Source organism: Cyprinodon tularosa, unplaced genomic scaffold (genome assembly GCF_016077235.1).
Source record: "Cyprinodon tularosa strain WSP-4 unplaced genomic scaffold, ASM1607723v1 ctg860, whole genome shotgun sequence".
Classification (NCBI taxonomy): domain Eukaryota; kingdom Metazoa; phylum Chordata; class Actinopteri; order Cyprinodontiformes; family Cyprinodontidae; genus Cyprinodon; species Cyprinodon tularosa.
The window spans coordinates 581,872-605,434 of NW_024039630.1; the positions used below are offsets into that span (position 1 = coordinate 581,872).

Here is a 23,563-nt window from a genome sequence, read left to right on the forward strand (position 1 = left end):
TGTTTGGAGTAGCGTTGAGTTCCAGGCTTATAAAATGGCCCAAATAAAAGCTTTTTTATGGCTTAGAAAAAATGCAAATTGAGCCAAAAAACAAGTCCAACCCTTAGAAAAGGGGAGTCGTTGGGTCGTCGTTGGCCAGCAAAACCCAATACTGGCCCATGCCTCTAAAAAGGGAGTGTTTAGGGTCATTGTTGTCCTGGCTAAACAGGCAGGATGTTTTTTCCCCTGCATGGAGAAGAGGACTGAGATGATAGCGTGAAGGAATCAACTCTGAAGCTGCATCACAGGTTTTGGAGCTGAAACCGGAATACACCACCTCTGTTTAAGGTTGGTGTTGGGATCTGGAGCTGTACCACCTTCCTCCAGCAGAGTGCGCCGTGGGTCCTCCTGAGCTGAGCCTTCCAACATACCTGTGGCGCATCTCATCATCAGAAGTCCAGCCCTATATAACCTGCTTCCAGACCTTGCTTCAAGTGCCGCAGTGTTGATCTAGTTTGGTTAGCGACCTGAGCCTAGTAACCTGAGAATCTTAGCTATCTCTAGTTGAGATAAGATTCTAACTCTTCCTTGTTTTTTGCCTCACAGGAATCCTGTCTCTACCTGAGGCTCTGGATGAGCTTAACCTGCCGAGCCTGCCCTCGTGAGCCAAACCTGACGACTCCTCTGTGGATTCCCCTGCAGGTCTTGGCTAAGAGCTGGAAACTCAAATCAAGGTCTGCCCTCAAAGTCAGAAGTAAGACGCTGAAGCAGTTATTGGACTCTGCTGAACAAACAGTCTCTGGATCCCACAGTAATCTCTCTTAAAGAGAAACCCGGACTCCTTCAAGGTATTCTTCTGAAACATCAAAGACTCATAACTCATCAACTCGTTTGCTAACTGAACTGTCATCTCTGCAGACTCCAGTGAACCCGCCCCAGACCAGTTCCTGTTCCTGTGCAATTTCATGTGCTTGTGAAACAATAAACTCTGTTAAACTTTTTATCCAGTCTCTGTGTGTGTTCTGCATCTTGGGCTAGCTCTGAAACTCATCATGACAGTTGGTTTCTCTCTCCTTCACACCCCTCTCAAACCACCTGTCTTCTTTGTCCAAAATGTCAACGTTCTGGTCCTCAAACGAATGTCAGGCTGAATATCTCAGCATCCCTACTGGAAATCAAATGTGTTTTTGAAATGCTTTAATTGAAGATAACTTTTACTCACATTTTTATGTACAGTTTGCTAATTGACGTCATGTTTAACCACAACATTAAACTGCCTGGCAGTAGAGAGAGACAAATAAGGTGAGCTTTTTTTTATATTTTAAAAGTCGTTCCATATGAGCACATCATGCATTTCTTAAAATGGACTAAATTCTCTTGAACTCCTTCTCTCATACAGCGACATTACACTCAGAAGCTTCCAATAACAGATCAGAGTAGCACAGCCCTCGTGTCTGATGTGCGTCACTGGGTCGCTTTTCATACACAAGTCTCTGGAGGGCAGTCGCTCTGCTTGTCGTGACTGAGTCAGATGAGCAGACACGGCCTTAAGGTAAAGCATTTACAGCCCCTCTGCTGCGCAGAGCTGCACCGGAATTCATTTTAAAGTACACCGTGTGCTGCTCTGACATAAGCACACAGTAAGAGGACAAAAAACCAACCACTTCGACGGTGGAAACGCTGCGTTCCACTTCACCAACTTACAGCAGGTTAGTCTGACCTGCAGGACAGGGAGGTCTCCATCTGGTAAATAAGTAACTCTGGATTTAGTGCTCAGCTCCTAAATCAGCTACAGGAAAATGCAAGCCTGCATTTTAACCCTTAACTGAAACAAAGCGTTGTTTATTTATTCTCCACAATGAGTTAAAAAGCTTGCTCAAGTTATTTGCTAAACACAAAAACGATGATCTGTTTGATAAAGCTGAATTAAATAACAACGAAAAGTTGGTTTTGGATATGTAGACTTACCCATGCATGGGTCCTCCTTGCTCCAAACTGTACACCTGCCTGGGGTTAAGCAGATACCTGAACTTCCTGAGAACACTGGGGGAAAAACACAACATGGGGGAGCATGCATTAAGGCTTATACACACTGATAATGACTGATGTTCTTCATATTACTGAAACAATAAAGGTGGATTTCATGCAAAGCTGCTGGAGCCAGCTATATTTTATTGCTATCAGATAATCTGATGCTATGAATGCTCCCATGAGCTAGCTTATTGTTCCAGTGCTGCAGCATAACAACATTCTAACATAATTAGAATTTCTAAAGTAGAATAGGAGGCAGATCTTTTAGTTATCAGGCTCCAACTACCAGTTTTAGTCCGTGAGGCAGACACCCTGTCTACTTTTAAGGCTAGGCTTAAAAATTTCCTTTTTGATAAAGCTTATATGAGCTATCGCTATAGTTATGCTGCTATAGGCTTAGTCTGCTGGAGGACATAGGGACCCCTTTTTCATCATTCTCTCTTTATTCTCCCATTTTGTGGTATTTGTTAGTTCAATCTCTAACATTCTGATTTTTTCTCATAGTAGCTTCATCTGGTCTGTTCCTGTTTGGCTGTGACTCCATCCTGGAGAGAAATATCAGATGTGCTGCTGCCATTAACACCCTTGTTGTTGGAGATCGGCCTGTTTTCCAGTGTAGTCCTGTTTCTCTGACTGTGACTAACTGGATGTGCTCTCTTCATCCTCTGACATGTAGCTCGTCTTTTTCTTATTTTAAATGTCAGTTGTCTTGTTCCATTGGCAAAGTGTCTCACTATCTTCTCCAGTTCAAAAATAAATGCACTTATATAAAGAAAAAAATGACCTATTAAGATTTAAAAATTTTGTTTTTGCAGTATAAATAAAAATATTTTTTTCAGCCACTGAGTTTGCATAAATTCAACTTACAGTAAGAACCGGTCAATGTAGTAATAAATGAAAAAATGTATGCTTGAAACCCTGTTTTTGTTCAAGTTTAACAGGAAACAAGATAAAGTTTTCTGCATTGGAACAGATCTGTAGTTAATTTATCAGTTTCAATGAATCTGCATTTGTGCGTGTCTATAATGGCCGTGACCCTGAAACTCCATGCTCTAGTTGGAGCCATGAGAATGAAAATGCTGAGATAAAAATCATTGAGCTGTGTGTCGGAGAGCTTTGGCATTACTATCATCTCCCCATGAGAGTAAAACCTTCCAGTTCAGGCTAAAATTCAAACTTTTGAAAGTACTTTAAATATGATATTATTACGTACTGTTCAATAAATTCTAAGTGTTTTTATTTAAAGCTACAGTGTGTAATTTTCAGCGACATCTAGCGGTCCAGACTGCAGACCGCAGCAACATGAACATCTCCCCCCCACCGCTTCTCCCCCCCAACAGTACGGCGAGCGTTACGGGACAAAATGTCTTCCACGACGTCCGCATCACCTACCTTCTCAAGGGATGAGGTTTGTTTACATAGATAATTTTAATACTGCCATCTATTGTTCAGTACCGTCTCAGTTCATCTCTCTCAACTTGCCGTAGTTACTTTCGAGCGTCATGGGAGATCTCGCAATCGCTAGTTTGTTGGCTCTGCGCTGCCGTAGCGCAAAGATGTCTGCCTCCATGGCTGCGAGACCCGCTCCTATGTAATTATAAATAACGAATTCTAAGGCAACGCAAATATTAAGGTTAAGAGGCTGAGCTCGTAGATGATGATAAATAACATAGTTATGTATAATATATTACATTTCTGACTGTATATCCCTGTAAAATCCTGAGCTATCTCTATAGTTATGCTGCTATAGGCTTAGACTTTTGGAGGACATAGGGACCCCCATTTCATCATTCTGCTTCATTCTCTCTCTGTTCTCCTATTCTGCAGAATCTGTTAGTTCAATCTCTAACCTTCTGCTCTCTCTGCTTTTCCTCATAGTAGCTTCATCTGGTCTGTTCCTGTTTGGCTGTGACTCCATCCTGGAAAGAAACATCAGCTGTGCTGCTTCCATCAACACCCTTGTTTATAGATGTTGGAGATCGGCCTGTTTTCCAGTGTGGTCCTGTTTCTCTGACCGTGACTGAGTGGATGTGCTCTCTTCATCCTCTGACATGGGAGCTGCCTTGGAGCTCGTCTGCCTGGCTGTGTGTTTCCTGGACGGGGCCGCCTGTGGAGCTGGTTGACAGTTGCCTTTTGTATCTATGCTTCTTTTTCTATGTCTGCTTCTGTCTCCTTGAACCCCAGTGGGCCTCAGCAGATGGCCGCTCACACTGAGCCTGGTTCTGCTGGAGGTTTCTTCCTGTTAAAGGGGAGTTTTTCCTCTCCACTGTCGCTACAAGCTTGCTTAGTGTGAGGGATTGCTGAAGAGTCAATGAGTCGATGCAATCAACTGGTTTTCCTTAGATAGAAAACTTTGTATCGATTTGACTGTATGATCTGGTTGAACTGTAAAGTGCCTTGAGATGACATGTGTTGTGAATTTGGCGCTATAGAAATAAACTGAATTGAAACTGAATTGAATTGAATTAATTATTACACACTGTAGCTTATAACTCCTGTTCCACTTTAAATGTTTTTTTTTTAACATATTTTTAGGATTTACCTCAGATAGTTTGAAATCAGCAGAGAGATTAATTAAGTTTTTCATTTTTTTCCTCTCTAATAACCCATGACAGTTTTTTTTTAATCTACAGATTTATCTTAACAGATGATTCATTTTGTCAGGGTGTTTTTTTTTTTTTGCTGAGCTTTTCTGTTGAATTTCTTTTAAAGGCCGAACTCTTATTGAAATGTCAGAAAAATGTCACTGATTTGAAGTAAAGGAAAACGGCTTTTTAAAGCAATTCTCTCTCCCTGTTTTATGACCGCTGAGAGGGAATAATTTGCTTTCTCATCATACAGTATGAAAAAGTGCATCTCCATGGAAACGCATCAGACCGAGGGAACACAGCAGGTTCTGATTGGTCATGATTGCTGGGTGCTACGAGGAAAATGATGCAAGAATGACGGCTTTTTTTGTTTTTTCTTTTTTGGGGGCTCCACCTTTAAATGCCAGCATTGAGAGACGCAGCAGGGGGGAGCAGCCATGATGGAGGAAGAAAGCCTCTGTGGAAATATTCAGGTTAAGGCCGCACCCTTTGATGGCCATCGCTTCAAGAACCCCATGCACCAAAATGCACTGAAGACATTCCCTCTCTGTAGCAGTTCACTCACAGTTTTTATTTTCCACATGGAAACAAGGACTAACCAGCAACTGAGCTTTCCTCCATTTGCTTTTACCTCAAACTCCCTTTTTTAAGGCAGAAGAAAACCAAGGAGAGTTTGCGGAGTTCGCTGCCACGTCCCATCTTTGCTAATTTTTCTCCCATTTTAGATTTTTTTGTTTTGGAATTTGAAAATAAATCACATCTTTGTAACGTTTGACTCGTCACCCTGCATCTAGTCAGCAGTCTAAAACATTTATAACCATTAAAAGGAAAATATAGCCTCTTCCAGTTTTACATTTCATGACCAGAGGTGTCAAGTAACAAAGTACAAATACTTCATTACTTTACTTAAGTAGAAATATTTACGACGGAGTATTAGGGCCACACATGAAGAGAAAAAATATTTTTGCCATGAAGAGATTAAACTCGACATGTCGACATTAAAGTCGACATGTCGACATTAAACTCGCCATTTCGAGAATAAAGTTGAAATGTCATGTTGAGTTTAATCTCGACGTGTCAACTTTAAACTCGCCCTGTCGACTTTAAACTCGCCATTTCGAGAATAAAGTTGATATATCGTGGCGACTTTAATCTCGACGTGTCGACTTTAAACTTGCCCTGTCAACTTTAAACTCGCCATTTTGAGAATAAAGTTGAAATGTCATGTTGAGTTTAATCTCGACGTGTCGACTTTAAACTCGCCCTGTCGACTTTAAACTCAACATTTCGAGAATAAAGTTGAAATGTCATGTTGAGTTTAATCTCGACGTGTCGGCTTTAAACTCGCCCTGTCGACTTTAAACTCAACATTTCGAGAATAAAGTTGAAATGTCATGTTGAGTTTAATCTCGACGTGTCAACTTTAAACTCGCCCTGTCAACTTTAAACTCGCCATTTCGAGAATAAAGTTGATATATCGTGGCGACTTTAATCTCGCCCTGTCGACTTTAAACTCAACATTTCGAGAATAAAGTTGAAATGTCATGTTGAGTTTAATCTCGACGTGTCGACTTTAAACTTGCCCTGTCGACTTTAAACTCAACATTTCGAGAATAAAGTTGAAATGTCATGTTGAGTTTAATCTCGATGTGTCGACTTTAAACTCGCCCTGTCGACTTTAAACTCAACATTTCGAGAATAAAGTTGAAATGTCATGTTGAGTTTAATCTCGACGTGTCGACTTTAAACTCGCCCTGTCGACTTTAAACTCGCCATTTCGAGAATAAAGTTGATATATCGTGGCGACTTTAATCTCGACGTGTCGACTTTAAACTCGCCCTGTCGACTTTAAACTCAACATTTCAAGAATAAAGTTGAAATGTCATGTTGAGTTTAATCTCGACGTGTCGACTTTAAACTCGCCCTGTCGACTTTAAACTCAACATTTGAAGAAAAAGTTGAAATGTCATGTTGAGTTTAATCTCGACGTGTCGACTTTAAACTCGCCCTGTCGACTTTAAACTCAACATTTCAAGAATAAAGTTGAAATGTCATGTTGAGTTTAATCTCGACGTGTCGACTTTAAACTCGCCCTGTCGACTTTAAACTCGCCATTTCGAGAATAAAGTTGAAATGTCATGTTGAGTTTAATCTCGACGTGTCAACTTTAAACTCGCCCTGTCGACTTTAAACTCGCCATTTCGAGAATAAAGTTGAAATGTCATGTTGAGTTTAATCTCGACGTGTCAACTTTAAACTTGCCCTGTCGACTTTAAACTCGCCATTTCGAGAATAAAGTTGATATATCATGGCGACTTTAATCTCGACGTGTCGACTTTAAACTCGCCCTGTCGACTTTAAACTCAACATTTCTAGAATAAAGTTGAAATGTCATGTTGAGTTTAATCTCGACATGTCGACTTTAAACTCGCCCTGTCGACTTTAAACTCAACATTTCGAGAATAAAGTTGAAATGTCATGTTGAGTTTAATCTCGACGTGTCAACTTTAAACTTGCCCTGTCGACTTTAAACTCGCCATTTCGAGAATAAAGTTGAAATGTCATGTTGAGTTTAATCTCGACGTGTCAACTTTAAACTCGCCAGGTCGACTTTAAACTCACCATTTCGAGAATAAAGTTGATATATCGTGGCGACTTTAATCTCGACGTGTCGACTTTAAACTCGCCATTTCGAGAATAAAGTTGATATATCGTGGCGACTTTAATCTCAACGTGTCGACTTTAAACTCGCCCTGTCGACTTTAAACTCAACATTTCGAGAATAAAGTTGAAATGTCATGTTGAGTTTAATCTCGACGTGTCGACTTTAAACTCGCCAGGTCGACTTTAAACTCGCCATTTCGAGAATAAAGTTGATATATCGTGGCGACTTTAATCTCGACGTGTCGACTTTAAACTCGCCCTGTCGACTTTAAACTCAACATTTCGAGAATAAAGTTGAAATGTCATGTTGAGTTTAATCTCGACGTGTCGACTTTAAACTCGCCATTTCGAGAATAAAGTTGAAATGTCATGTTGAGTTTAATCTCGACGTGTCGACTTTAAACTCAACATTTCGAGAATAAAGTTGAAATGTCATGTTGAGTTTAATCTCGACGTGTCGACTTTAAACTCGCCAGGTCGACTTTAAACTCGCCATTTCGAGAATAAAGTTGATATATCGTGGCGATTTTAATCTCGATGTGTCGACTTTAAACTCGCCCTGTCGACTTTAAACTCAACATTTCGAGAATAAAGTTGAAATGTCATGTTGAGTTTAATCTCGACGTGTCGACTTTAAACTCGCCATTTCGAGAATAAAGTTGAAATGTCATGTTGAGTTTAATCTCGACGTGTCGATTTTAAACTCGCCCTGTCAACTTTAAACTCGCCATTTCGAGAATAAAGTTGATATATCGTGGCGACTTTAATCTCGACATTCCAAAGTTTGGAGAAAAGAGCAACCGCGCTCCACAGCTGCAGTCTGCGTTTTAAGAGTGAAGGTAGTCTTTGACGTGCTGCAACTCTATAACTGTATAATCATCACAGAAAGTACAATTTGACCAAATCATCTACACAAGGCATGTCTGATTCTGGATTCTGGGCATGTATCCTGTGCAGCGGTTGGCTCTCTTGAACTAATTTCAACTTTATTGTCGACACTTCGAGATTAAACTCAACATGACATTTCAGCTTTATTCTCGAAATGTTGAGTTTAATGTCGACATGTCGAGTTTAATCTCGTCATGGCAAAAATATTTTTTCTCTTCATGTGTGGCCCTAATACTCCGTCGTAAATATTGGCTATCTTTACTTTACTGGAGTAATTATTTTTAGACAACTTTTCAATTCTACTTCTTGCATTTTTTTTGCAATTATCTCTACTTTCTACTCCTTACGTTTTATAAAATAGACTTCTTAGTTTTTTTTCATTTAAGCTCATTTTCATTATGGCCTGTTGGTATTTAAAAAATATATAAACCATCAAAATAATTAGTTTCATCCAGACAATTTTTTTGTGGTTGAACAAGGTGCTGCCCCCACTTGTTGCCCCAACCACATACCAAACTATTAGGCAAATTTAAATTTGACACTTTTACCATTAGTTGTAAAACTAAGAGACTAAAGTCTAAGGAAATGACCATCCAGAATTGTAGAAAAATGTTCCTTTAATAGAGTAGAGCAGTGAAGCTTCTGGACTTCACATTTACTCCTGCATTATTTTTACTTTTATACTTTAATTAGTTTTAAAAATGGTACTTTTACACTTTTACTGGAGTAAAAAGCTGAAGTTGATCCTCTTACTTCTACAAAAGTGTTTTTAAACAGCAGGATTTCTACTAGTGGAGTAATAAACATTAATACTTTTGAACCTCTGGTCAAAAGTATTAATCCAGCATAAAATAGTAGAGTAATTCCTTTTTGCTAAAGTATTTTGAACAAAAACACAAAAGATTCAACCTCTTTAATAAAGGTGGCGCTATGATCACCTTAATACTAGAGTTTTATTTAGAGGAATCAGTGCAAACGCTACTGAACCCCAATATTCAGCAGCATTTAATTTTCTATCCTTAAATTCTTTTTAACTTTTTCTTTAAGTTTACAAATCTGAAGTTTTTTATTCTAACACTCCAAATTATTTATATTTAATATAAGCAATAGTTTAATGGTGTTTTCTTCAAAGAAGTGCATTTTTTCTTGAATTGAGGAGGTAAGTGAGACACTTTACCAGAGGACCAAGACTATTTACATTTAAAATAAGCCTAAATATATGCATTGTCTTATTTCAAGTGCATATTATCTAATTGTCTTATTTTAAGAAACAAAAAGACAAATTCCATCTGCAAATCCTCTTATTTACCTACTCAAATTAAGGATAAATACACTTAATCTAAGAAATTTTGACTTATTTCTAGATTGTTTTTGCAGTGAACCCTACTATTTAGACTATGATTTATTAAAAGGTTTTAAAGGACAACAGCTTTAAACTAAAAAATGCTGAATCAGGTCTGAATTTTTTTTAAATTAAGGTTTCTTATAGTTTTGTTACAGATGTGCATCATCAGGATTTTAAAAAGTTTAAATGTTTGAGGACCAGAAAGGAGAACTGTTCTATGTAGATCATTTATTGGGACTAACAGTATGTTAGTGATCACCATCGAATTAACCTGATCCATCTAAAAGCACTTTGCAGTTATCATCTTTTAACTATTAAAACTTTGTTCCAAAGTCAAACACTCCACTGGTGGAGTAAAAAGCAGTTTATGAGCAGAGATCTGCAGGTGGACTCAAACTTACCGCTCCCCTTGCCGCCCTCCGCTCTTAGGGTTGACCAAGACCAGGAGAGGGTGAGTTCCTGGGAGAGGGGTGATCTGCAAGCAGGAAACACAAGCACTGATATTCTATGGGTCAAATAGTTGAGTAAGAGCATTTAGCACAATTTGGCACATTTGGAGAGGTTTGGAGACGCTGGTGACACCAGAAGTTCAAAGCCCCACAGCTCTGGAAGTGTTGTAGCTAGAGGTGTCATGATCTTGGCGCTAATGGTTTGGTTTTTTCCTTTGCTCATGGCTCCCCCGTCTAATTGGTTCTGCGGCTGATTATTGGCGATCATTTCCACCTGGTTCCTCTACTATTTAAGTTGTGTGTTTGCCTCCCATCAGTGCCAGGTTATTCGTGGGTTTTGTTGAGATGTTTCCTAACAATCTTTAGTCTGTTTTCCTGTTTATGACCAGTTTTCTGTCCTGTGGATCTCGAGTTTTGCCTTGTCCCTGTCTGCTCTGTTTGTCGCATCTGGTCCTGGATTCTACCGGCTTCTGAACCTGGAACTGTCTCCTGACTTCGGCCTTGGATTTCCCTTCTGGACTCTGTTGCTGCTCGGCGTCTGCTGCTCGCTCTCTAGGAACTCTTGGGGTGTCGCCTGCCGCAACTGCGGTCAAAGCTCCGCGAACGGACTGAACTTTGAATCAGGTCAGTGACTTTGCATCAGCTCCACATCCAGTCACTGACCTGTATTCTCGTATCCCTGCAGAGATCCGCCCCGCAGCCGACGAGCAGCCCCACGCACCAGTTTGTTAATAAACGCTTTGAACTTTCCCACTGCCTGTCTCGCCTCGAATTCTGGGTCCAATATTCTGAGATCATTACAAGAGGTCTGAAATGTTCTGCATTTGTGGTTGACATGATGTAGAACAGATGTAATAAAATGAGACACGCCTGTTCTCAAGCATTTCTTTATCACTACTGTTCAAAAAACACCTATTATTTTCTAGAAGAAAAGAAGCAACTTTGAGTCATGTTTGAACTGATGCAGCTTAGGATGTGTTTAAAGGAATAGTACACCCAAAACATGATTAGCCTTCATTTTCTACTCACCCCCATGCTGAACAACACTCTGGAGTACTTTTTTGATATCTCAAATGCATCTGGAGATCTGGGAGGCTTCTTGCTGTCTGCTGACATTCAAATAATGGAGGTCTATGGCGCCCGAGGCAGAAAGGTCCATAAAAGTCCACAAAAAACGTGTCAATATTCCTCCATACTGCTCGTCCAATGTATTCCAAGTGTCCTGAGTGGGTAGCATCCAGAATTTACTCGAAACAAAGTCATTTAGAATGTTTTTAGAGCATAAACAGTAGTGTATAGGATTTCCTGAAAGCGCGTTCACGACGCTACGGAAGCCGGCAGACCAAACCGGATGAAAGTGCGCATTCAGCGTCTGCTCTGCCAATAATGCAAGCGTAGAAGAAGAAATGTGCTGTTTACCTGTGCAAAGAAAGAAACAACGAAAGAAAAATGTCTGAGGACTTCAGTGTTGAGGAAGAGCATGAGTTCTTTGCCGAGCTGAATGCGCGCTTTCATCTGGTTTGGTCTGCCGCGGTTTCCGTAGACTCATGAACGCGCTTTTAGGAAATCCTATACACTACTGTTTATGCTCTAAAAACATTCTAAATGACTTCGTTTCGAGTAAATTCTGGACGCTACCCACTCAGGACACTTGGAATACATTGGACGAGCAGTATGGAGGAATATTGACACGTTTTTGTGGACTTTTATGGACCTTTCTGCCTCGGGCGCCATAGACCTCCATTATTTGAATGTCAGCAGACAGCAAGAAGCCTCCCAGATCTCCAGATGCATTTGAGATATCAAAAAAGTACTCCAGAGTGTTGTTCAGCATGGGGGTGAGTAGAAAATGAAGGCTAATCATGTTTTGGGTGTACTATTCCTTTAAGTCTCGCCATTTTAATTTATATTTTCAGAACCTAGAAGTTGTTCACACATGTAATTTGGGCTTACAGTTCCTCAGTTATTTGCTTTTCCATTTGGGTGTGCAAAATAGGCCAGGATTACTTCAAATTAGGTGGGTTTTAACCTGTAAACTTCTCCCCCCCAGCCGCTGCATGGCAGTGTGAAGAGGGTACCTGCAGTGCTTGTCCATCTCCAGGAGAGAATTTAAATGTCTGGTTGGGGTCATCGGGGCTGGTGCTGGGAGGCGAATCCCCCTCCCCTCGCTTTGTGGCGGAATGACGATCCTGTCATTAGAAAAACATGATGAACAGGAGGAAATGGAAAATCGGCCAGCAGGTGCCTGGATCTTCATTTAAGGCATGAAATCCCCAATGATAGGACCGATAATTGGCCTCTAATCAATGTGTCATTGTTTAATTTGGAGGAGAACAGAAGATTTGACAACAGAGTCCAAAAATAAAATCAAGAGGGACATGAAATTAAAGGCAGGTGGTCAGAAAATGATGGTGGAAAGTTCTCAATGATAGAACGTCACAGCTACACTGCAAAAACCATCTAGAAATAAGTAAAAAAAAATTAAATTAAGTGTATTTACCCTTAATTTGAGTATTTAAATAAGATGATTTACCAATGGAATGAGATTTTTACTCTTAATATAAGATAATTAGATAATATGCACTAGTGTTGAGTTCAAGGTTTTATACAGTAGCCCAACAAAGCCTTGTTTTTGTTTTGAAAACATGCATCCGTTTCAATTTGCATGTTTAAAAAAAAACAAAAAACAAGGCTTTGTTGGGCTACTGCTTGGAAACAAAGTCCAGTGGATTGTTTCAGTGGGTTCCTGCACTGGAAAAACGACCTAGAAATAAGTAAAAATGTCTTAAATTAAGTGTATTTCCCCTTAATTTGAGTAGGTAAATGAGATAGTTTGCCAACGGAATGAGTATTTTTACTCTGATAAAAAAGATAATTAGATAATATGCACTTGAAATTAAACAATGCTATTCTGTTTTCTTATTCTAAGTGCAAATTGCCTTGTTCTATTAGCAAGATGTCTCTTTTACTCCCTTAATCTAAGGGCAAATGCACTTATTTTCAGAGATGGGAAGTAAATAAGTACAAATACTTCGTTACTGTACTCAAATAGATTTTCTGATATTTTTACTTTACTTTACTACTTATTTTTATGGCGACTTTTTACTTCTACTCCTTACATTTTTACACAAATATCTGTACTTTCTACTCCTTACATTTTAAAAAATTGTCTCGTTACTTTAGTTTTGAATCATTTCAATGGAGTTACCGTTATTATTTTTCACGTCATCAATACCAAATTCAATCTAATTGGATGGGAATCTACGTTGCATTTGACGCACCACTACAAGATGAATCGACAGATTCGGCGGTATTCATTGGCGGCAAATCATTGCAGCTTGGTGGCGGTGGCGTTAGCATAGTAGCATGGACGACGAGATGATTGAAAATGAACACAACGGAGATCTAGTCCTATTGGCAGACATCCATTTAAAATGTAGGCAACGGCATGAAAAAAGTGGTTTCTTCTCTTACTTTTATACTTTAAGTAAATTTACAAGCCTGTACTTTGTTACTTTTACTTGAGTACAGAAGTTTAATCAGTACTTCCACTTTTACCAGAGTATTTTTTAACACAAGTATCTTAACTTTTACTCAAGTACGGAAAGTGAGTACTTTTGCCATCTCTGCTTATTGTAAGAGAAAAAATGTCTAGATTTTGATTTTTTTCCAGCGTCTCTTCGCACTGACGGCACCATCGCTGAATGTCCAGCAGAGGGTGGCGTTCTCACCAGGACAACTGGACAGATGTATGAAGGCAGCAGAGTGTGGTCCCTCAGGGCTCCTCCATCACACTCTGGCTTCACATGCGATGCACACTTGTTGTGGAGCTGCAGCGGACAGGAGAAGAAGAAGCATCAGAGTTCTGCACGTCTCAGAATGAGTATCGGTTGATCTAAAGCTCAGGCAGGGTTGAAGATAATAGAGATCACTGTGTGTCTCTAAATACAGAACAGTGGTTTGGTTTGCTCAGCCTCAGCATTATCATCACAATACAACACTGACATCTAGTGGATAAAATGAGCAATGACAAATAATCCCAGTTAACCTCCATGTACATTTTTATTACATCTTTATTTTGTAAAATGGCATCAAGATTTTTTATTTGTTATTTTATATAATTTCACTTTGTTAAATTAACTACACATAGTTTGAAAATACATTTTTGATATGAAACTACTCTGCTAATTGTGCCTGGAGCCTTCAAAGTTTAAAACAGCTCATGAACAGAAGTCTTTTGGATTTACAGCAGTATTGCATCATCTAAGTGTGATTGATGCTGGAGTTGCTGCTCTGCCAGTGGAAACTCTAAATGTGGGGTAGGATTTACATCAAAGTCTTTATTTTTTAACTTTTTTAGATGATTTTCATATCTTTTCAGTGTTGCCATGATGTTTTTGTTCAAATATTAGTCCGATACCTCGATGTTTGTGGCTGTAACACAGGAAATAGATCAGAAATTATATTTAATTTTTAACACAGGTTTTCCTAAGTTATTACGAACATACCTTAAAGTTTCTAATGATGCTAACTTTTTTCTAATTTTCTCCCTTACTTTCTGTAGTTGTTTCCATCTGCCCCTGGGGGGCAGTATTCATAGTCCACCTCTGTTAAAGTGGTGTGCAGGTTTAATGGTGATGTGGGGAATGTGACTCACCGTCAACTGGCACCAGACACAGTGCAGGCCCGTCAGGCCCTGGTAGCACTTGATGCTTCTGTGACATCGATCGCACTTCGTTGGAGAATTTCCCTCCATCCAGACATGCTGCATAACCTGGAGAGAAGCAGAGAGCAGCAGCAGATATGAACCAAACCCGTCACAACTTTATGATTTCAGAACCATCTTCAGGGTTTTTCCAAATCTTAGATCCTTATCTTTTCTGCTGGCTCTTTAAACCACTTCCTTCTTTGCCACTTATTTTCCCTCTATTTGCTTCATTTAAAGTTCAAACTACAGACTGAGTGTTACTTTTTGCTTTTTTTAAAGCTTATGTAGATACCCATCATTTTGACACTCTAACTGATCCTCGACAGGATTTTGGGCCGATTCTTTGTGCCGATGTTGCTTTTTATTCATTTAGATAATAAAATGGCCCAAAGATGGCAAATTCATCCATCCATCCATTTTCTGTCCCGCTTATCCCAAGTGGGGTCGCGAGGGGTGCTGCTGTCTATCTCCAGCTATCTGAAGTCAAGAGGCAGGGTAAATCCTGGACAGGTGTCCAGTCCATCGCAGGACAACACAGAGACAAACAGGACAAACAACCTTCCAACTGTTTTTAATATTCTTTGTTTGTTTCTGCATTTTTTATTTTATTTAATTTATTTATTTATTTTTTTCCTACTTGCTTTGATTCTGTTTTATCTTCCTGTATTTTAATCATGTAAAGCACTTTGCATTGTCTTTGTACTGAATCGTGCTATACAAATACATTTCCCTTGCCTTGCCTTGCCTTCCACACACACTCACACCTAAGGAGAATCTAGAGAAGCCAATTAACCTAACAGTCATGTTTTTGGACTGTGGGAGGAAGCCGGAGTACCCGGAGAGAACCCACACATGCTCAGGGAGAACATGCAACCTCCATGCAGAAAGACCCCGGGCCGGGAATCGAACCCGCGACCTTCTTGCTGCAAGGCAATCCCAAAGATAGCACATATAACACAAATCTCTATTTGAAGAAACATTTAGTAACTAATCAAACTAAACTTTAACAACGGATTGAAAACAGATTGAGGTGCATTGCAGGAGCTCTGCATGATCTCAAGGAATAACTGGTGAAGCAGATTTATGTCTGTAGGAAGGTTTTCTGTGAAGTGCATGACTGCCTGGTGGGAAAAAAAGGAGAAATAGACAGACTGACTCAACGCTACTGACTGTAATCAGCTCCTATTATGAAGGCCTACAGTTCAGAATTCATGTTTATCTGAATAAACACTTATTAAACATCAATACATCTTATTGATTATTATTTATTTTCATCACCAGTTATCATAGTGGAAAAGCTTTCTCAATTATTTTGTGATGAATTTCGGAAACAGAAGATGAGCCCCTGATCTAACTCGACTCCTGGCATGAGAAACCTGTTCAAAGACTTACTTTAACTTATTATTTATGTAGCACACACATGTCATCATTATCTTATTTTATTCTTACATCTTATTTGTATTTTCAATGTTATTTTTCTCTCTTCTATAAACAGTTGCACTGCAAGAAAACAATTCCTGCAAGGGATTAATAAAGTAATCCTGATTCTGATTAATGATGCAGAATTCAAATGAGCCGTTTAAATCAGGATTAATGCCAAGATTACAGTGAGATTAAATTAACCCTGTAATGCCTAATGTATCATATTTGATACATACCTTTTGCATAATTTAATGGTAAAAACTTTGCTCAAAATCGTATTGTACACAATCAGATATACCTGATAACAGCCAGTAGAAGATTACACAAAAAATAATCTTGACTTATCGCATAGTAATAAATTATTAATATTAAAATGTATTTCTGTTTTTTTTCTTTTTACATATTTTGTTTAAAGGCCAAATAAGGACTTCAAACCAAAAAAAAAAAGTAATTTTCTGTTTTGTTTTATTCTTAGATCGGGCTTTAAAGGGTTAAATTAAAAAAAATCTATGCCCACCACTAGTAAAAAATATTACTCCAGTCAAGCATAGATTGCCCTAATTTCTACTTACGTAAATTAAGGAAGTTTTTGCACTTTGTTACTTGAATCCTCTAATCTCTAGTACCAACCAGTACCTATAATAATATTCACTAAATTAGAAGTCATTCTGAATCCTGTCAGAGTAAAAGTACTTTTGGAAAATAACATTTAGGCAGGTATTGAAAATACTTTCCCTGAATCAACATTTCTGTAGCTAAATGTTTATTAGTGAACTTATACAGTAGTAGCTATTCAAAATTTCCCCACTTTCCTTGATGGGTCCAAAAATTCCTTTATAAACATCAATCTTTGAACTAAAATATTCTTTCTGTCATGATTTGTGGACATTAAAGGAACAGTACACCCAAAACATGATTAGCCTTCATTTTCTACTCACCCCCATGCTGAACATCACTCTGGAGTACTTTTTTGATATCTCAAATGCATCTGGAGATCTGGGAGGCTTCTTGCTGTCTGCTGACATTCAAATAATGGAGGTCTATGGCGCCCGAGGCAGAAAGGTCCATAAAAGTCCACAAAAAACGTGTCAATATTCCTCCATACTGCTCGTCCAATGTATTCCAAGTGTCCTGAGTGGGTAGCGTCCATAATTTACTCGAAACGAAGTCATTTAGAATGTTTTTAGAGCATAAACAGTAGTGTATAGGATTTCCTAAAAGCGCGTTCACGAGTCTACGGAAACCGCGGCAGACCAAACCAGATGAAAGTGCGAATTCAGCGTCTGCTCTGCCGATAATGCAAGCGTAGAAGAAGAAATGTGCTGTTTACCTGTGCAAAGAAAGAAACAGCAAAAGAAAAATGTCTGAGGACTTCAGTGTTGAGGAAGAGCATGAGTTCTTTGCCGAGCTGAATGCGCACTTTCATCTGGTTTGGTCTGCCGCGGTTTCCGTAGACTCGTGAACGCGCTTTTAGGAAATCCTATACACTACTGTTTATGCTCTAAAAACATTCTAAATGACTTCGTTTCGAGTAAATTATGGACGCTACCCACTCAGAACACTTGGAATACATTGGACGAGCAGTATGGAGGAATATTGACACGTTTTTTGTGGACTTTTATGGACCTTTCTGCCTCGAGCGCCATAGACCTCCATTATTTGAATATCAGCAGACAGCAAGAAGCCTCCCAGATCTCCAGATGCATTTGAGATATCAAAAAAGTACTCCAGAGTGTTGTTCAGCATGGGGGTGAGTAGAAAATGAAGGCTAATCATGTTTTGGGTGTACTATTCCTTTAAGATCTAAAGAGAAGCGCCATCTCCTGGTCAGACCCTGTAATTAAGTGAAAGGATGGAGTCAGAGTAAAAAAATATGCAAGAGGAGGTCACTCCAGGTGCTGGAAGTTGGAGGGGATTCTGCTGGGAGTTGCAGGGAGAAGTGGGCTGCCATTCATCAGGTGTTTGACTGGGAGGGGCCATTTTGAATGGCTGCTACTGTTTCACACCCTAATCTGAGACTATTTTATTCTTTAGCATGTAAACTGTGAGTAACAAATCTCTATAGGTTGTTTAATGCAGTGAGTTCATGAGTCTGTATATCTGTTCTATGTTTATGTAGTAATACAGCAACTAAACAGAAAACAAAGTTTTCTATAATAATGCTCCTCTCCAGGTCAAAGCCTCCCATGCAGTCCGGTTCCACTTACATTGGTGTGTCTGCGGGACTTGGCGTAGGTGCTGATGCAGGCGGCGATGTCTTTGGACACACAGCGTTCGTGCACTGTGTACTTGCATACTGCAGGAAGACAACCCAATGAATACTGTTACATTAAAGGAATAGTACACCCAAAACATGATTAGCCTTCATTTTCTACTCACCCCCATGCTGAACAACACTCTGGAGTACTTTTTTGATATCTCAAATGCATCTGGAGATCTGGGAGGCTTCTTGCTGTCTGCTGACATTCAAATAATGGAGGTCTATGGCGCCCGAGGCAGAAAGGTCCATAAAAGTCCACAAAAAACGTGTCAATATTCCTCCATACTGCTCGTCCAATGTATTACAAGTGTCCTGAGTGGGTAGCGTCTATAATTTACCCGAAGCGAAGTCATTTAGAATGTTTTTAGAGCATAAACAGTAGTGTATAGGATTTCCTAAAAGCGCGTTCACGAGTCTACGGAAACCGCGGCAGACCAAACCAGATGAAAGTGCGCATTCAGCGTCTGCTCTGCCGATAATGCAAGCGTAGAAGAAGAAATGTGCTGTTTACCTGTGCAAAGAACCTCGTGCTCACCTGGCTCACGGCAGAAAATAAACAGGTGAAAAGCGGAACTTCTTCTTCTACGCGTGAACGCGCTTTTAGGAAATCCTATACACTACTGTTTATGCTCTAAAAACATTCTAAATGACTTCGTTTCGAGTAAATTCTGGACGCTACCCACTCAGGACACTTGGAATACATTGGACGAGCAGTATGGAGGAATATTGACACGTTTTTTGTGGACTTTTATGGACCTTTCTGCCTCGGGCGCCATAGACCTCCATTATTTGAATGTCAGCAGACAGCAAGAAGCCTCCCAGATCTCCAGATGCATTTGAGATATCAAAAAAGTACTCCAGAGTGTTTTTCAGCATGGGGGTGAGTAGAAAATGAAGGCTAATCATGTTTTGGGTGTACTATTCCTTTAACCAGAGACTGAGAAACACAACCTAAACATGGCTGAGTGAGGGGGGGGGGTTAATTTCATTTTACAGCTGACCACATCAGAAATCTGCTCCGACAGTAAGTGAGTGCATACATTCATCGGCCCCAGAGGCACCGCCTGGGAAATTCAATAATCAAAACACAATCACACTGTTGATGCTTTCCTAATGATGGTTGCAAGGACGTTTAATTGAGAAGAACAGTGAGTCAAATGCATTTAGGCACCAAATATAAAATACTTAGATGAAGGAAGTGTAGGAAGTGAAGCGAGGAGATAAAGAGAGACGGAGAGGAAGGAGATAAGAGACAGCAGGAGATGCAAACCGACAGCGATGGGGAGACGGCGTGGGACTCACAGGAGCAGCACAGGCCCTGCTTGCGGACGCCGAGCAGCATGGTGTGGCAGAAGTTACAGTAGGCGGGTTTGTTGAAGTGCTTCAGACGCCAAACATGCTGGCCGTCCTCCTGCACATTCTGACAGATCACAACACAACATGGGACTCTTTCAGCTCCTTCTCCACTCAGGGCTACTTAATACAAAGGAATCTTTATGCAGGAAGATGCTCAGAAAATAAAAATATGCTCTCTAGAGCAGCAATGATTTGGATTAGTTGTGACCATTAATAAAACTTATTTTAGAGGTTTTATATCCAAAGTGAAAAAGGAAAAAAACAGTTAACAGTGTCTCATTTTAAGCAGGTTTTTCTTTTTCAGGCTGAGAAGGAAAACATTGCTTTGCTTCTTTGATTTGAGATATTGAAATACAACAACAAAATGTACCGTTTCCATGCCCAGCAGGACCAGTAGAGGGATGGTGGTGAGGCCTCCTCTGATCCACTCCTCCAGTGTGACCGTCCCGTCTCGGTCATAGTCAATTTCTTCCATCATCTCCTTCAGTATCTAAAATTCAGTTAAATTCAGTTTATTTCTATAGCGCCAATTCACATCATGTCATCTCAAGGCACTTTCCAGTTCAACCAGATCATCCATCCAGATTGATTAGAAGTTTTCTATCTAAGGAAAACCAGCTGATTCCATCGACTCATTGACTCTTCAGCAATCCCTCACACTAAGCATGCTTGTAGCGACAGTGGAGAGGAAAAACTCCCTTTTAACAGGATGAAACCTCCAGCAGAACCAGGCTCAGTGTGAGCGGCCATCTGCTGAGGCCCACTGGGGTTCAAGGAGACAGAAGCAGACATAGAAAAAGAAGCATAGATACAAAAGGCAACTGTCAACCAGCTCCACAGACTTAAAATCAGGCTAAAATCAGTGGGGAATGCAATTCTGCAGCCTAAGTCTAACAACAAACAGGTTAAACTATTTTACAATAAGAAAAACTAAAAATTGTGTAACTAAGTTACATAAGTGTAATAATAAGTGTAACTTATGGTCGATAATTTTTTTTCCTCTCCATCTTTCCTCATTTAATGGTGGTTGATGACCACCTCAAGGTGTAATAGTGCCACCAACTGGTAAGGATCATCATGGGTTGTAGATTCCTATGTGTAAAGTTGTGATTCGTATTCATAAATGTGTGACTTGTATTTGTTTCCTTGCAAAGTTCTCATGTGTATTTATAACTTTTAAAGGAAAAGTCCGCTCATATTCAGAATTCAAACTTCTAAAAGTTCTTTAAATATGAATTTATTGCATACTTTTCAATAAATGATCAGTGTTTTTAATTCAGAGTAATTTTCATGTGAATGTGCTTTACTGGAGGCATCCATGTTTGTCAAAGAACACTACTGCCACCTACTGGTTAGTGACGTCACGGTGCGGTATCGGCTGTTGATCAAGTCCCAGTGCTGTATCTGGTGATTGTCACAACGCGCTATTATCCAAGTCATCTTGAAAACATTCTTCTTCCAAATGTTGGCTACATATTACGGGTTTTTTCTCTGGCCAGAAGTTCGATGGCAAATCCTCCCTCTTCAAGTTGGCGATCCAACGACCAACCCGTCCGTGGAGGATCAGGAATCAGAAAGGTGGAATAACTTTTTTCACTTTTACCCGATGTATTCCAGCATCCAGCTGCCATGCACGTGGGCATTGTCAGTTTCACTATAGCTCTGGTGAATTTCAATGGTGAAGTCCTCTGGAAATCTTCAATAGTTGTTGTTGATTGCAGATGTGTCTAGTAGTTCCCATTGATTTTGCTTGTAAAGCGGGCAGAATGGCGCTAGGCTTACCGCACCGTGACGTCACTGCTGAAAAATGGCAGGAGGGAGGGGTTACTATATTTGGGAAAAAATGGCCGCTCCCAGACTCAGTGATTGCAACGAAAATGACGCTAAATTCATTAAATCACGGCGAACGTATTTTAGGTATAAATAATGATCCATTGATCATTCCTTGCTCTCTTCTCCAAAATGAAAATCCGTTTCTCAGTTGGCGAATACAACAAGAATCAAATACAAATGTGACATTTATTGAAATTGATTTACATTGACAAATTCTGACATCTACAAAGATGTTATTTACTGACAATTTTCCCTGTAACATTTGCCAAAATCATATTTAATTTTCAGTTCAATCCAATTCAGTTTATTTATATTTAAAGCACCAATTATGAAAACTTTTCATCCCACTGCTCTTTACATAGACAAAATATCTTATAATAATTAATGATCTTTTGGAAAAAGTGATGTATAATACGAATTCTTCCATTCTTTGTTATACATTGTTTTAAAATCGTGATATTCTGCTTTAAGTCTTTCGCTTAAAGCTTCTGCTGACAATCATGGACGATAGAAGGGAAGGGAGCCTGGTTCTTTTTCTAACATTAGTAGCAGAGGAGAGTGTTTACTGACCGGTCGCAGCTCTGTTGAATCCCACTCCAGATATTCGGCCACGTGCACCATCTGATTGATGATGCGATCGAGCTCCTGGGGAAAAAGAGAAGGAATCAAAATGGACGGATGGAAACTGTTGCTCCATCTTCAAGATCTGCTTTGTTTCTTGTTTCATGGTAAATGGAATAGAATAGAAAAGAATAGAAAAGAAAAAAAGAATAGAATAGAATAGAAAAGAAGAATAGAATAGAATAGAAAAGAAAAGAAGAAAAGAATAGAATAGAAAAGAATAGAATAGAAAAGAAGAAAAGAATAGAATAGAATAGAATAGAAAAGAATAGAATATAATAGAAAAGAAAAGAAGAAAATAATAGAATGGAATAGAAAAGAAAAGAAGAAAATAATAGAATAGAAAAGAAAAGAATAGAATATAATAGAAAAGAGAAGAAGAAAATAATAGAATAGAAAAGAAGAATAGAATAGAATAGAAAAGAAAAGAAGAAAAGAATAGAATAGAATAGAAAAGAAAAGAAGAAAAGAATAGAATAGAATAGAAAAGAAGAATAGAAAAGAAAAGAAGAATAGAATAGAAAAGAAAAGAAGAATAGAATAGAAAAGAAAATAAGATAGGAATAGAATACAATAGAATAGAAACGAAGAAAAGAATAGAATAGAAAAGAAGAATAGAATAGAAAAGAAAAGAAGAATAGAATAGAAAAGAAGAAAAGAATAGAATAGAATGGAATTGAAAAGAAGAATAGAATAGAAAAGAAGAAAAGAATAGAATAGAAAAGAAGAAAAGAATAGAATAGAATAGAAAAAGAAAAGAAAAGAAAAGAAGAAAAGAATAGAATAGAATAACCCTTTATTGGGTTACAGAGGCGAGTGAGTGGCAAAGGAAATAGGCAATGAAAGCATACAGGGCTAAACAGATCCATTAACAGTGATCTTATGTAAACATGCAGAGTTCACATGGTGTTCAGGTTTCTATTCCTGGAGCTGCAGGGCTCAGAGTGACGGAGGCAGAGACACCGAGAAAAGGAGGAACTTTGACAGAATCCACTCACTGAGCTGTCCAGCACGCCGTTCCCGTCTGTGTCGTACAGTCGGAACATGACTGGAGGAGGGGGGGAGAAGAGAAGAGAGATCCCATTAGAAGTTGGATCGTTTTCTCCTGGATTCTGGGATGATTTAGAGAGAGCATCTCCAGCAGCAGGGACCAGAGAGCAGAAATCAGCCCTGTCATATGGAGGGAAGTCAGTTTGGTTCAGCAGCTAAAGGATGAAATGATCCACCAGCATGAGGGAGGAGTTACTGAGGCCCAGGGCAGCGAGGAACAGCTGCCTGAGCTGAAGGTTCATACGTCATGATTTACACTAGAACACAATCCATCATCCATCCATCCATCCATCCATCCATCCATCATCCATCCATCCATCCATGCATGCATCCATCCATCCATCCATCATCCATCCATCCATCCATCCA

The 23,563-nt window shown here is 39.3% G+C and overlaps 1 protein-coding gene across 1 annotated transcript in view; it reads right to left on the reverse strand.

Moving 5' to 3' along the window:
* LOC119775281 (diacylglycerol kinase beta) overlaps nt 1-23,349 on the reverse strand; it is a gene marked incomplete at its 5' end in the record, with an annotated part of 150,721 nt that extends 127,372 nt beyond the window's left edge. The window contains 10 exons of the mRNA XM_038273207.1: nt 1,948-2,022; nt 9,897-9,970; nt 12,023-12,133; nt 13,676-13,774; nt 14,602-14,718; nt 18,282-18,370; nt 19,637-19,754; nt 20,061-20,180; nt 22,094-22,168; nt 23,143-23,349. Of these exons, the coding sequence (XP_038129135.1) occupies nt 1,948-2,022; nt 9,897-9,970; nt 12,023-12,133; nt 13,676-13,774; nt 14,602-14,718; nt 18,282-18,370; nt 19,637-19,754; nt 20,061-20,180; nt 22,094-22,168; nt 23,143-23,349 (1,085 nt within the window). The remainder of the gene's footprint in view (nt 1-1,947; nt 2,023-9,896; nt 9,971-12,022; nt 12,134-13,675; nt 13,775-14,601; nt 14,719-18,281; nt 18,371-19,636; nt 19,755-20,060; nt 20,181-22,093; nt 22,169-23,142) is intronic.
* Nucleotides 23,350-23,563: the final 214 nt, after the last annotated feature.